Genomic DNA, 15,000 nt, shown 5'->3' with positions numbered 1-15,000 from the left:
GCAATGGTCTACTATAAACAAAGATCCTCAGCCAGTATTAATTGATTTGGTAAGAATGGTCTCATTACAGTTGTTGTAAAAACCAAGCACATGTGACAGTATAATGTAATGTTAACACATAAAGCTAAATAGTTTCTTTAAGTTTGATAATTAGGACTTCTATGACATGTTTATGACAGTCTTTGTTTTCTTGGTTAATGTCAAGTTGTCATGACAAAGACATCTCAAACAATGTCAACTTTGCATTAAAAGTGACATAATTAACCGAATGACACTTAATGACAACAGTCATAAACATTCATAAAGACTCCTTCATGTTCATGACAGGTGTTATGTCATGGTTATAACGGTGTCATGTCAGTCTTATGTGGCCACCTTCAAATCAAGTGTTACCATTGATTTTTTTGGCCACTTGAGGGCCACAACTGGGGGAATAAACACAACACTGACATATCAACTTCTAAAGTTGATATAGCATGTTAGCAAACAGTTGCTTATTTAAACATCAAGCAGACACAGAGCAAAGTTAGCGCACGTGTTTGACTCCAGATGTATCATGGGTACTGACCTGTGTGTTTGATGCAGGTAACGGTGAACAAGGGAAGCCGTTTCCTCTGACAGAAACTGACAGGGTCGACCAGGCCTACAGGGAGAACGGCTTCAACATTTACATCAGCGACCAGATCTCCCTCAACCGTTCCCTCCCTGACATCCGCCATGCAAAGTGAGTCCTGTGTGTGTGTGTGTTTGTGCCTCCAGGTAAATGTATGAAAGCACTCCTTAAACAAGGTCAGAAACTTAATTTGCTATGCACAGTCAAAATAGAATGCACTGGCTTGCTGGTGAAATTCCATCCTCTTATTAAAAATTTTGTTTTTGTCAGTTCATATTCATCTAATTTCATTTTGGTTCGGAAAACAAGTAGTCACCATTATATTTCAGAGATGAAGAGTGCACTGACCTCAGTGTTGATTCATATGTTCACTCATGATGTGGTTTTTGGTCTTCTGTCACCAACTCTTAGGTCAGTTCTCTAATGAAGCTAGTGAAAATGCAGAGCCAAGATGCGAAAAAACATTTTGAAAGTAGTAGTACCAATGCACGGACATTGTCTTGAATCTTTTGAATCCCTTTAAGTCCAAAAATGGCCCCGCAATTAAATCTGTAATAATCAGAACCATGTTTATAATTATACCTGATCTGGTGATATGTAGATGTGTTGTGATTAGATTGCTTCATAAAGTACATCAAAAAAGTTCATTCAGTAAAATGTTGAAGTTTATTTATGTCCCTGAAATCCGTCTGCGTATTCATCTTCATGGGAACAGCAGGTCATGGAGAGATGTTTAGTGCAGTATTTGTTAAGGAAAAACAACAACTTCAAAATCTTTTTTAAAGTTTTAGAATTTCTCCCTAAGAAACCAGAACCTATACAGACTCCTGTGACCTGTGTGTCCCCTTTCAATCCAAGAGTGGCATTGTGGAAGGCCTTTAATCACAGCTTTTCTTTTGCCTGACAAGAACTTTCCTCTGACAATTGACCTTCCCTTCTCTTTCATGTGGAAAGCAGCCGCGAATGCTTCCTCTCTGCCCATTTCCCCATGAGGACAGATTCTTTTTATCAGTGTTTATAAAAGCAGGCCTTCCTTGACCTTACATATATCTTGCAATGACTTGCCTGTGCTGACAGGTATTCAAGAATAAATGCAACATCTCAAAATATTCAACGACAGATGACTAGTTTTTCATCCAGGCCTGCAGTTTAGTTCTAAAGCTGACTGATGTAGATGCATGTGAAAATATTAATTCAAGATTCAAAAAACTTTGTCTTGAAAATTGTCTTAGGTTAGGGGCTCACAAACAACATAAAAACGTACACCCATGAAAGACATAAAATTGCATTAAAACACAAACACTTCCATAAATAAATAAGAGCAGGTGTGCAAATCTGCATTAAATAGTAGTGACAGTCTATTTGGCCTCGTTTAAAATGGATATTGCAGTGGGAATGAAAGAGTTTTTTTAAGTTCTCTTACAATCCTTGTTTTAGGACACTCATGGTAGGCACTCGTTAAATCCACTCCATACTGCTCATACACTCCTACATACATCATTTTGAACACTCGTACATGCAGATGACTTCATGCTGCTGCTCTGAAGTCCTTTCAGGCAAGTCCAAGACGAATCTTCATTAGCAGACTGCAAGTCAAGATGCAAGTGTTTCAAGTCTCTAAATGTTCATCATTACAATGACACAACATTTGAATATTTTCTTTTCAAAGCCATTATTAGTGTAATTTTTAACTGAAACCAAGTCTGTTCAAGGCCTAATAAGTAAATATTCAAGGTGTGTAGCAATACAAGGCCTGTCTGGCCCAAATGTTCCAGGATATTAGAAGAACAAAACTTGACTTGAATGATTTTGCTGTTAAGTCTCAAGTCATATCAAGTCTTTACATAGTCAAGTCTCAGCTAAGTCAAGTCATTCCCTCTATCCATTATCTTTACCCGCTTATCCTGTGTAAGTTCGCAGGGATTCATTTCTTTCAAAACGTATTTGCAAAGTAGTAGTATAGAAATGTAATTCCTAGAAAACATGATTTAAAATGCCTCAGCTGGCCAGTGGATTCGACATACGATGTGCTAACTGCCGCACCGCTGTGCTGTCCTATGTCCTCATTTTTAAGTTCAAGTCAAGTCCAGGTCTAGGTCTGGCAGGTGACAGAGAATTACCACGTTTTGAAGCCCCTATGTGTATGTGTTTATCACATAACACATAGTTATTCTGATAGTATGCTTGTATTCGCAGAAAAATTATACAATTGCAGTAGTTTACTCAATGTGTTGCTTCTAGCCCAGTCTTGTCAGTGTCCCCGTGTCAGATCCCAAGGGTGAGGGGGGGGTGTTGGCGTGCAATGCAACAAGTCCTCCATACTAAATCACAGAACACATTGCTTTTCAGTTCCTTCCAAGATGACCCACATTAGATCTGGTGCTCTTATTGGCTGGACAGCATCTTTTGACAGGGTCTCCCAGAAAACATATAATCATTCCAGAACTAATGAATATGTAAACATCAACTGTTTACATGACAACTGCTATAATCAGAGTCTTGCTTCAGTGTGGTTGTAATTGAATTATTAGCATGTAAATGTGTTATATGAATGGATGGTGTTGAGGACTGATGTAGCCCCCGTGGCTGCCAGACACTTGTCACTCTCCTGTGACCAATCAGATGAACACACCTGCTCTCCCCACTGACCATTGGCTCCCCCCTATCGACTTCCTTCACCCGGTCTGCCCTGTAGGCAGTGTCTGCCTCTTGGTGATTGGCATGTTGTCGCTGCCTAAGAGGCAGCCAATCCCAGACCTGTGACTGACACCTTCGATTTCTACACGTTGGCAAAATTTAATTGAAGTACACACACACTCACACACGCCCAGACACACACACACCTCCATCACACATGCACATACACACACACACACCTCCATCCCCTGTAGAATTGGACAGGGTCTGTAAAGAGTCACCAGCCGGCTGACTGTCGATCACTCTGCCTGTCTCTCTCCCATCATTCATATTTGAATGAATAACACGCAGGCCGATGTTCAACACAGACATTGATCAACTGACACAGTTCACTACACACATTCTCTCTCTCCATTAGCAATGGAACATACTGTAACTCTCTTCCGATGTTAAGCTCCTCTGCATGGGCCCCGCTGCTTGCCGTGATGATCATGTACAAGGTCATCGCTGTAACCCGTCATTGGAGCACATGTTGGCGGCTGATAACAGCTGTATGTGCTGCACATAATAAAATTAAAGCTGTCTCTGATGCAGGAGGGACATGTCAGGGGCATCACTGCAGAGCCTGCTGTACTGAGCTCCATTCAGCGGCCGGGAGATGAATTATTAAAAGTTGTTGCGTCTTTCCGTTTAAATATAATCTCTGGAATTCCTATTTTGAGCAACGAAGCCTGTCCTCCCAAGAAAAATGACAGCATTAGTTGTTTGTTCAAAAGCCTAAAAACTGACAAGCAGCCATGAGAATTAGAAAGCACAGACATGTGGCATTCCTCAAGGATCAATTCTTGGACCATTTCTGCTCTCACTGTATATGCTGGCATTAGGGTATAACATTCCTCACCATAACATCTCATACCACTGTCATGCAGGAATTTTACCAAGTTACCAATGTTTTTATATCTTCACGCCTGGACTATTGTAATGCCTTATTTACCTGCCTTAATGCTTGAGGTGTAGCTCAGCTTCAGGCTTTGCAGAACTCCCCAGTCAGGCTCCTGACTAAGACCAGACACACTTCTCATATCACCCCAGTTCTTGCACCTCGGGTTTGCAACAGTCTTCCAGTTAGTATTCGATCTGCTGACACTGTCTCAGGTTTTAAATTCAGTCTTAAAACACATTTTTATGGAATCGTCTGACAACTACACTAATTTGTTTGTATATATATTTTGCTGTTGTTTTTATATCTGTGGTTGTCTTTTTATGCTGTCTCCCTGCACTGGAAAGCACTTTCTTCTCCTTGCTTGAAAAGTGTTACAAATGAAATTACTATCATTATTACTGCGATTATTGTTATTATTATTATTATTATGGATCTTGTCTGTCAATAGCAAAGGTAGAAGCAGTGTGTTGTTGTTATAGAACCTCAAAGTCCACATAGGGAGGAGGTTGGGGTGGATGGATGGTACGACACAGCGTCAGATTTTTAACACAGCTTTTAGTTTCCTATCAACAGTCAGCGTTGGTTTCTTTTAACCATGACGGTGAAGGACAAAGTAATTATCTTAACCACACCATGACCCCTAACCAAGCCATATTAACCATAGCAGTGTCAGATCAGAAAACACTCATATGGGTTATTTTGGAAGGCAGTGACAAACAATGTATTTTGTCTTTTGTTTTGGAGGACTTGAAGTAGTTTCTCTCCATATTTCTATTGTTGAAGCCTAACCTTTGCCTAACAATTTGTAATTCAATTTGTAATTTAAGAATTGATGTGTATGTATATATGAAATGTAATGGGGTCTTTGAAATTGGTATTTTTTCTTTCTCTCTCCCTCTCCCTCTCTCTCTGAGAGATGACCAAATACAATTTTCACTGTAATAGCAAATGATAGAAAATTGATTGAATAGTGGTTTCAGAGAAGATTGCACATGGAATTCAGCAAGCTGAGTAGAACTGCTGTCTTACAGCCTGCTCAGACATGTCCATTTAAGCACTGAATCCATATGTCACCTCAGTGACCCGAGATCTGTTGAGGAGGCGAGTGTGTAACCAGAAGGAAGGTTGCTAGATGAGGAATGTGCAATATTCCTGTATTTATTTTGCCTGTGTGTAGCTGTAAACAGAAGCTGTATGCAGAGAAGCTGCCCAACACCAGCATCATCATCCCGTTCCATAATGAGGGCTGGTCGTCGCTGCTGAGGACTGTTCACAGCGTGCTTAACCGCTCTCCTCCACAGCTCATAGCAGAGGTCATCCTGGTCGACGACTTCAGTGACAAAGGTACAGAGAACACTCATCACTAAACAGAACACACACCTGCACAGATAACACACCTCCTCAGATATGTGCAAACAAGCGTGACTTAATTAAAATTCAAAACTATGTAATGGCGTTTTGAAGGGTAGTTTGTTTGATTCCATGGTAGAATTTATCAATACTACATTGGTTTTCTATGAGGCCCATAACCTAAATTTGTCGTTCTGGGGAATTTGGCTCAGATACATTTATTTGTGTATTTTGGTGCTATTTTTTCTTAGTTTTCCTATCCCAAATGTATGGGATAAAAATGGTAAATGTAAATATCACTTACTGTAAACTGAGTGGACCTCAGTAGCTTCCATGTTTCCCACTGTATTTCTTTCCTCATTTATTCAAAAACATGCTTTGGAGATAATTTAGGAAAACAATGTATGTTAGCAGAACCCTAACCTACTCTAGTCCAGTGAGTGTTGCATTTGTCCAGTCAGGTGTAAGGTTCTGTCACAGTGATGAAAAATACTTACAGCCTACTTTAAATGGAGCCTGTCTAAATGAATTGCATAGTGAGCTTTACCAGACTACAAGCAACATGTGGGCTGGTTTTGTGTAGAGACCTCACACTTTGTAAGACAAAGTAAAAGTGTGTTTCTGGCTACAAGGTGTGAAGACACAAGCTAGATAAGTCAGTACAGATGTTAAAACTCAAACCCTGCTGTTACGACCTTGGTTAGGAAAGTGAACATAAAATACTAATTTCTCCAAATCCCAACTTCTTTAAGTAACAATTGCAAATGTGTACAAAAGTCGACCTGGACGCTCACAAGCTGCAGAAAATGGAAGTAAGATGCACAAGTGTGCTCAGTTAGATATTTTCGAGTAACTAAATTTTCAACGAAAATTTCTGTTTTTACTTGGAAAGAGTCGAGTCGAGTCGAAAGATGTCCGTAGCACACAGATGCTATGTCGTTGGTTTAGCAACTTGTCTCTTGGTAGCTGAGGAGTGCAGTAATTGGTCATTTAATGATGGTTGCTCAATTTCCACAGGAATAAAGGAAGTATAATCATATCTTACGAAACAAAAAGATTCTACTGCAGCGTGTGCCACTCTGGTCCACTCTGTTCATCATGTGTGGGTTTGCTTTTGTTTGTGTATCTCTGGCTCCGCAGCAAACATCTCCTTTCCATTGTTGCATAGCTTTGTACATGTGCGTGTGTGTGCACCTGTCTGCATGTTATTTTCTCTCTCACTCTCCCTTCGCCAGCCCTCTTAAGAAAGTGTTTAATTCCTTGTTAATTAGTGCTCCCTGTCACAGTCCCTCGTTGAAGGATGTGTTTACCTCTCGTCGCCACGATAATGAGATGTTCCGCTGCCTCAGACTCATTTAGAGGTTAACACCCATCAGAGCTCAGAGACCAAACCCTCCGACTGCTGCAGCTGAGTGGAGTGGAAACAAAAAATGACTAAAGGACTGCTATAATCTTCCAGATTGTAAAACTACAGGACACTTAATTAAAAGTATTGTTATTTTCAAATATGTGCACAGGTAATGTACATGTTGGGTTTGTAAAGCCTCTGAGGTTACAAAGCATGTCACATAATTGTTAAAAATCACTATTAGTCTTAAGATTAGTTTGTCTGGATGATTGTTTTTATTACCAGACAAAATCAATATATCCTTGTAAATAATGCAATACATGTGTTGGCGGTTGCAACAATGGCAGTGGTTATCCACAGTGCATACTTGTACTGTAGCCTAAAACTCAACAGTCTGACGAGAAGCCAGAAAATCGAGTCTTGCCATGTTCATGTGTGTACATTTTTATTGTGAAATTTTATGAATTTCAAGTTGTTTTAACTTCATATTTATAGTTTTTATTTTCAACTACTTCAGAACTCGGGGACCTGTAATGATGAGTTGAATGAATGTACTGCTGAAGGTTCACTTCAACTCATTTTTTCAACTCAGAAGTTTCTAAAGATGATCAATATGTTATCATGCTTCCCAGAATACATTGTTTGGGGGTTAAAACTGTACAGAGGTCCCTCTTTTTTTTCTTTTGAAGAAGAAAACCTTTATGATGGAAACTTGCTGTGTGTCTTTAACACGTTAAGATAAGTCCTGGTAGTTTCTTTTTAAAATAATGATAACAATGATAACCACGATGAAGGTCAGTACGTAATTGTGTCTGTGTACCTGCACATTTACACATTGTGCACACGCACCGGGCTGGACTCACAGTTTGTGTGTCATTTGTGTGAGCGACTGCAAGGTGTGCCTCTCTCCTCACTGCATATGCATTTAAGGGAGGATTATGGAGTGCTCTCTCCACTGGCTGCGGTGTCGTGTCTACCTTGTGTATATTTTGTGCATCTTAGATTTGTCTTATCATATCTCTTCATCTCCTTTGTGTTTCCCCTGAACATATTTATTACCTTCTAATGTATTACTAATTAGAAATATGCTAAAGATTATAAGATAATAATTTTACAAGTATGGACTTATAATTTTGAGTAATAATAACAGTTTTTCTCACATTTGTCAAGTGTTTTTGTTGCCGAACCTTAAGCTTATTGTATTTACCATTACCAGTGTTTCCCTAACCTTACCCGTGATATCACGATCATCTAATTGCATTTGTGTGTGTCAAGGAAAATTAAAAAACAAACATTAATATGAATAAACACACAAGGACAACTCAAAGGAGTCTTGCACAAACATCCAATCATGCTCACAAAAGATACCATGAAAAATCAACTTCACCTTATACTGTAAGCTGTTGTTTAGCACCTTTGATCAAAATTAATCCATGACAAACATCCAATACAGTAAACTTTTACATTAAAATCCACACAAAGAAAATAGGAAACTTTCTTTTCCCACATAATCCCTTCCCCTCTACCCTCACACGTCCCTGGGTGGGAAGTAAAGAACAACTCAGTTGTGTGAAAATAGCATGGAACCTCCCATCCATCCTGACCTCCTCGTCAGGATGGATGGGGGAACATTACACAGCTGCGGGGAAGGGATTTAACCTCTGCAGGCCATCTGCTCAAACACTCCTTCTCACTGTCACTGTCCTTTGATAAGAAATGAGTCGGGCTGTAATTAAGGCTTAAGAGACACGAGTACAAAGTGAACTTCAATCGGTTCTGGTCTCTGGTGGAGTAGCTGATGTTACAATGTTGGAGGGAATTATCTCGGACAGTTTCTGTGCAGAGCACCACAAATCAATGCTCAGCATTGAACCCTTGCGTAATTAATTAGGAAGCAAGTGCATTATAGAGGAGGAGAGAAACAGTGATTTATTATAAAGTGTTGTTCAGACTTACAGTGTGGTGCTTAATGTCTGGTTCACACTTTCATTTACCAATATCTGATATTGATATTTATTCATACCTCTATTACTGCTGTGCAATATCCTCCGTCTCATTATAAATAAGCTACACTTGGCAGTTCATGCACTATTACTGTACCCACTTTGTACTTCACACTTATTTTATTTTATACTTATACCCACTTGGTACTATTTTCTGACCTGTATTATAGTGTATTATATTTGTTGCTTAGTACTTCTATCCCTGTGTGCACTGACGTGACAGTGAGCTGCTGTAGCAAAAGAGTTTCCCCTCAGGGATCAATAAAGTATTTCTGATTCTGAAGCTGAGAAATATTTTCCTGTAAGAATGTGAAAAAAGGAGATAGATGAGTTGGCAACACGCATGTTCTAAAGTGTGAATAAGTCCTGTCTGTGTATTTGCATTTGTGTGTCTTGTTGTAGCTGTGGCTTTTTCTTTATTTTCCAGTGCTTAAAAAAATGACCAACAAAGATAAGGATTCAGTCTTAAATAATTATTTTTCAATGTGAAAGGGTTGTTGGCTTCAGGATGGGAACACAGCACATAAAAATAATCAAAATTGATCTTAATCTATTCACATCACATCATCACAGGTCAGCACTGATCCTAAAATGACAAATTGAGCATTTTCACTTTGGCAATTTATTGAGTGGGAGCAAAGGATTCATTCCCACATGGCCGAAATTCTGCCACACCAGGGATGTGAAGTCTGGTGGAATAAATTAAAAAGTTAATGTATGTTGTTGGCCAATCAGCAGTGCTTGGAATTACGGCTCTTTGAGGGGAGCTGGATCTTATGGCTCCATTCCTTTCCGAGAGCCGGCTCTTTTGGCTCCCAAATGGTTCTTCATTTAGTACCACTTCTGTTGGTCACTGCCTCAGTTACTTTCTTATTTGTTGCAAGAAATAAATATGCAAGATTCTTCATCTACGATACATTAAAATATTCTGTTATGTTGATGGTTAAAAAGTGGGATATGTGAAGAATAATGATCCTAGTTGTATATAGCTTACTAATTAAATAGTATGGTTAACAAACAATTACACAACTTCATACAGACACATACAGTATATTTCAATTTAATTTGTATGATATAATATGAAACATAAATATTTCTGCTCTGTTCAGAAGTGTTGTTTGTTCATTGTCATGCATTTCTTTTTCCAAGGGGGGCGGGGGACTCTTGGCTCATTGTTGGTAGTAATGTGTCACTACACGTACAAATGTTAGTAATCAGACAAAATTAAAACCTTAAAACCAAGAAAAATATGTAAAAAATGAATCTCCAGAATCCAAAAGCTAGTATTTTACTACCTAGTATACTAGCTAACATCCCTGCTAATTTTGTTCTAGCTGTCCTAGTTAATTTATCTAGCCTAATATAGTTAGATATTCAACAACTGATTAAACCATATGCATTACATGAAGACATGCATGGACTCATAAATGTACACATAACACAATCTTTTGGTCTTGCTGTATGGTGCTGTATAGAAACGTCCTCTTTACTGAGAGTTGAAATAAAAGATGATGTTTATTCTTAAGCAGATGGTGATCAAATTCTCATTCCCAAAACGTCATCAATCTGTGTGACTCATTAACGTCCCGGCCCACCCTGACAAAGGTACTTTCATAACACACGCAGACTCCCTCCCAGTCAGTTCTGCTGATGCTGAGTTACCTCGCTCTGCTCAACAGCATCTACAAAGCCTACAGTCATACTAATGCCCTGTTATATTTATAACACTTCATTATGCACCAGAACTGCTTGTAACAGTTATCCTGAGGCAAATGAACTCATGGTGAGGCAGTTTCTTTTAACACTGTGAAGTTTGCCTTCAAGGTGAGAAAAATGACACATGTTGTAATTATAGAAATGACCTCCATTTTTATTGATGTGGTCGTTAAAGGATCCCTCCAGTGTTGGTGAAAGTTAGCATCATTTTCCATATCAGCCTCTCTCTCTCCCTCTCTCTGCTGTGGTTGTTTGAAGCTGTTTATACATAGTTAGCTAAAATGAAACAGATGTTCTCCTCAGTCCCATTGATGTCACTCTTCATTCAGTTACATTTTTGAAGTTTAAAATCTAAACTTCAGAGACGTCTAGTAATGTCATTCATGGAATACATTTAATGGTTGAAGATGTAAGAAGAACTATGTGTGGCTTCATTATCTCACACACTACTTACTAGTCCTGAAACTACACGTTGATTAATTGATTAATCAGTTGACAGAAAATGATTCATCAACAATTTTCATAATTGACTTTTAAGTAAGTAATTTATCAAGCAAAACGTTGCTGTTTTCAGCTTCTGAATTTGCTGCTTTTCTGTTTTATATTATTGCAAATTAAATATCTTTGTCTTTTGGACTGTTGGTTGCAATTAGAAGACGTCACCCAACGCTCTGGGAAATTATGGATATATTTTCACTATTTTCTGGATTAATCAAAACAATCAATCGATTAACTGATAATGAAATAATTGTTCACTGCAGTCCTACTTTGAACTTCCCAGGACAAAAAGCACCAATTCAAGATCACTGAGTAACATTCAGGTTAAACTACTCATTGTATCTAGGTATTGTCACGGACTAACAGGCAGAGGACACCGAGATAGATGGGAATGTCTTTATTGATGATGACAGCCAGCAGTGGAGAGTGTGGAGATGGGTAGAGTGGATCTGGGGAAGTTATCAGAGGGAAGCCACGGGAGACCGGAGAGACCAAGGAGGAATGGAGAAGCCACTGAGGACTGGAGAGACACAGGAACGGTCTGGTGCATGGAAACACAAACAAGGTTGGACACTGAGTGTGGAGAGTGGAGTGAATTTATCCTGGGTGTGATTGGGGCTGATTAAGGGCAGGAGTGTAATTAGGAACAGGTGTGGGTGATTATGGGCTGGTGAGGACATGACAGGCTGTGACAGGTATAAGGTATAAATTAAAGGTCCAGTGTGTAACATTTAGGAGGGCCTTTTGGCAGAAATGGAATATAAAATGTATATGTATGTTTTCATTAGTGTATAATCACCTGAAAATAAGAGTTGTTGTGTTTTCATTACCTTAGAATAAGCCGTTTTTATCTACAGAGGGAGCGGGTCCCCTTCCACTGAGGTCACCGTATTGCACTGCCATGTTTCTACAGTAGCCCAGAACGGACAAACCAAACACTGGCTCTAGATAGGGCCGTTCGTGAAATAAGCGAGTTTCACGGCCACCGTAGTTTCTCCGACACACTTGGAAGGGGAGGGTGATGCGAGCGGTATTCAAATGGTTGCAAACTGCAATTTCACTGCTAGATGCCACTAAATCCTACAGACCGGACCTTCAGTTGTTGCTCTGTACAGAGTCAACAGTGGCTTTTATTCAGGAGCAGACATTACCAGACATTATTCATTTTTGATGAGGTGTTCCAACCTTCACCCATAACATCCTCCAGTTAAGGCTCAAGAAGCTCTCTATTCGTCATGCCTCATACTGTGAGATACATCTTTCTTTCCCTTTGCTGCCCAGCGGTGTCAGCCATATTGATGCTGCAGTCGACCTCTGTGGAGAACCGCCAGGCTTGCTATCCTTTATGTTTGCAGTCTTACACTAAAAGCTGAAGTTTTGAGGCTTGGTAACCTTCCCCATGGCTCGTTAGGATTACAGCGCTTTGACAGATCATAGAGAGGTGTGGATCATGTCTGCAAAACTGCATCCTTCCTACATTGACCCTTATCTGCCATGACGTGGCCATTCGCAGTGGGTTGGATGCAGGCCTTTTGGCTGTAACTGGGCTGACCCCCCTCTCATTGCATCTGAACAAATTTCTCATTTGTTCTGCCCCTCCTGCTTTAATGATCTGGCTAATGGTAATAAGACCACATTTTTTAAGGAAAGTTCACCATCACCAGGTGAATCCTTTAATCCTTTTAATTATAATACCTACATTAAAATAACATTAACATGCAAAAGAGGATGATGTACTAATGATGTTTTTATACCAAATTCCTGCCAAGAGAAATTGCTTCAGTCGCTGACTTCAGGTTTAGCTGCCGTCTGTTTCACAGCAAGCTGCACATAACAAACGTTATTTGTCAGGTGGCAGTAACGTTGGAGAGGTATCATAGCAACAAGATCCCTGAAGGTATGGTGGGAAAATATTTAATTTCATTCATCAAACCACCCATCTATCTATCTATCTATGGCTCCTTTTTCCTTCTTTTTTTAGGAAAAAAAGTTTACTTTCAGGGTTTTTCCATAGTAGGGGGGGTTAGTCGCGAACAGTCAAGTTGCGCTGTCATGGTGCGAGTGAATCAGACTCATCCTTAAGTGTCTCATCTCTTTATCAATTTAATTATTAGATGACAGTTTAAAAATGTATTTCCTTTCAGTCAACTAAGAATGTATGGACACTCAAGCTCCGTATTTATCTTTTTTATTCTCCTTCGTCTTGCATTTCAATGCCATTTCCTGTCCTTGGTTGTGAGTAGATTCTTGAACCAGTTTTTTATTTAGTTAGGTGATGACTGGAGATTGTCTTATTGCACTTATTTAGTACTATCAGAACTGGAATGGAATTTCTCACTTTTTCTGCTGTTTTCCACTAAAAAGAAGGTTTCCATGAAATTACACCCCTGCTGGTAAATAAGTGGAAAATCATGAGGCAGCATCTTCATTTTCTACATGCCATGGCCCCTCAGCGCTGTAATAGATGAGCAAGTGTTGCTATCAGAGCTGACAACTCTTTTATATCTCTGACTCTTTATTTCAACTGTTTTCTTCCCTTGTCTCTTCGCCTCTCCACTGTATGAGCCCTTAGAAATTGTGAAAAATCTTCATTTAAACCCCCATATGTAAAATATTTTCCTGAATATACTATTCTCGGATTTGATATCACAGAATGATGGCTGTGGAAAAATGAGACCAGTAATATTGGTTTATTTCAAAAATGTCTAAATCCTATTGTGCTTCCAAGACCCAAATAACATCTTTCTCACACTATTTGCATGGAATTACACATTCCTCCATTTCTGTAAATTTCCTTTGAAATGTTCTGCTCCTGAAACATAAAGCCTGTCTTTACATGGTATAATATTGGATGCATCGTGGAGCTGACATGGTTTGATGTCTATATTTCAAGGAGGTAACAAAGAAAATTTAAATAATCTGGCTTTCATCCACTTTTCTTCTTCATAAATATCTGCTGTTACGCTGGATCTGTCACACAGTAATTCCCTACAAAACAGCAACAGAAAATAATGGCTAGTATCTCACAGGATTTGCCAATATTTTACTTAAATCTCTGCACTCTTCTCATTGAAGTTGTCGCATTAAGTTTACTCTTAGAACCGATGACACTGTGAATTTAACAGCTTTTTGGTTAGACTCTAACAAATCATGCAGATACTCAATGCCCTCTCCAGATGTGGTCATATAGACGACCAATGCCCTTCTTCTACTTCTTCTTCTTTTCTATTTTTTCTTAGTGACAATCAGCCACTCCTTGTTTAGATGAAATATCCTATGAAGTGTTAGCCCTATAAAGGGGTTAACCCCAACATCACATTATTATTAAGGTAGTGAGTCAAAATTATCATGTTCTATAATTTTATCAACATCTCCTAACTCTACTAATGTGATTATAACAATAGAGTGATTCCCATAGCTTCCCCTCTGCTGTGTAGAGATGGCCACACTGGGAAATGGTTGCTTGTGTGTCTGGAGCATTGGTGGATGAGCATGAGCAATGAATTCTGCTGGTGGAGCCCAAGTCATTTCACGGATTTATGGCCAGAAGGGGCAGGGAAAGTAGCTATAACTTGTCACATAAAGAAACAGAAAAGAACAGAAAGCCGCTTCCTTCTTCTCCACATCAGGGAAGAGAAAATAGTGCATGGGAGGTGAGTAGAGGGAACGCTGTATATAAGAGTGTGTGTGTTACAGTACTCCTGGAGCCTCTATGTCCCATCATGTCAGCTTTTTCTGCGATCAGATCAACAAAGCTCCTAAATCTGACACTCACAGATCCACCAGAATCAGTTCAGTCACTGCAGGGACTCAGTACTCATATTGTCAAATCTCACCTTTGCTCCCAATCCCGCAGTATTGTGGACAGCAGCTGTCGTCAGCCTGGATTCCC

At 39.4% G+C, this 15,000-nt stretch overlaps 1 protein-coding gene across 3 annotated transcripts in view; it reads left to right on the top strand.

The window, feature by feature from the left end:
• The window catches only part of LOC122888695 (polypeptide N-acetylgalactosaminyltransferase 10-like), a 76,441-nt gene that overhangs the window by 21,954 nt on the left and 39,487 nt on the right, over positions 1–15,000 (top strand). For all 3 annotated transcript variants that reach the window (XR_006380761.1, XR_006380760.1, XM_044223434.1), the window contains exons 3-4: positions 586–724; positions 5,371–5,537. Coding sequence is in view for 1 of the 3 variants with exons in the window: in XM_044223434.1 (XP_044079369.1) it covers positions 586–724; positions 5,371–5,537 (306 nt within the window). In the remaining 2 variants the exon portion in view is untranslated. The remainder of the gene's footprint in view (positions 1–585; positions 725–5,370; positions 5,538–15,000) is intronic.

The sequence above is a fragment of the Siniperca chuatsi genome, linkage group LG14 (assembly GCF_020085105.1).
Source record: "Siniperca chuatsi isolate FFG_IHB_CAS linkage group LG14, ASM2008510v1, whole genome shotgun sequence".
Taxonomy (NCBI): Eukaryota; Metazoa; Chordata; class Actinopteri; order Centrarchiformes; family Sinipercidae; genus Siniperca; species Siniperca chuatsi.
The sequence above is the reverse complement of the archived record's forward strand: the minus strand, read 5'-3'. Positions and strand labels throughout refer to the sequence as shown.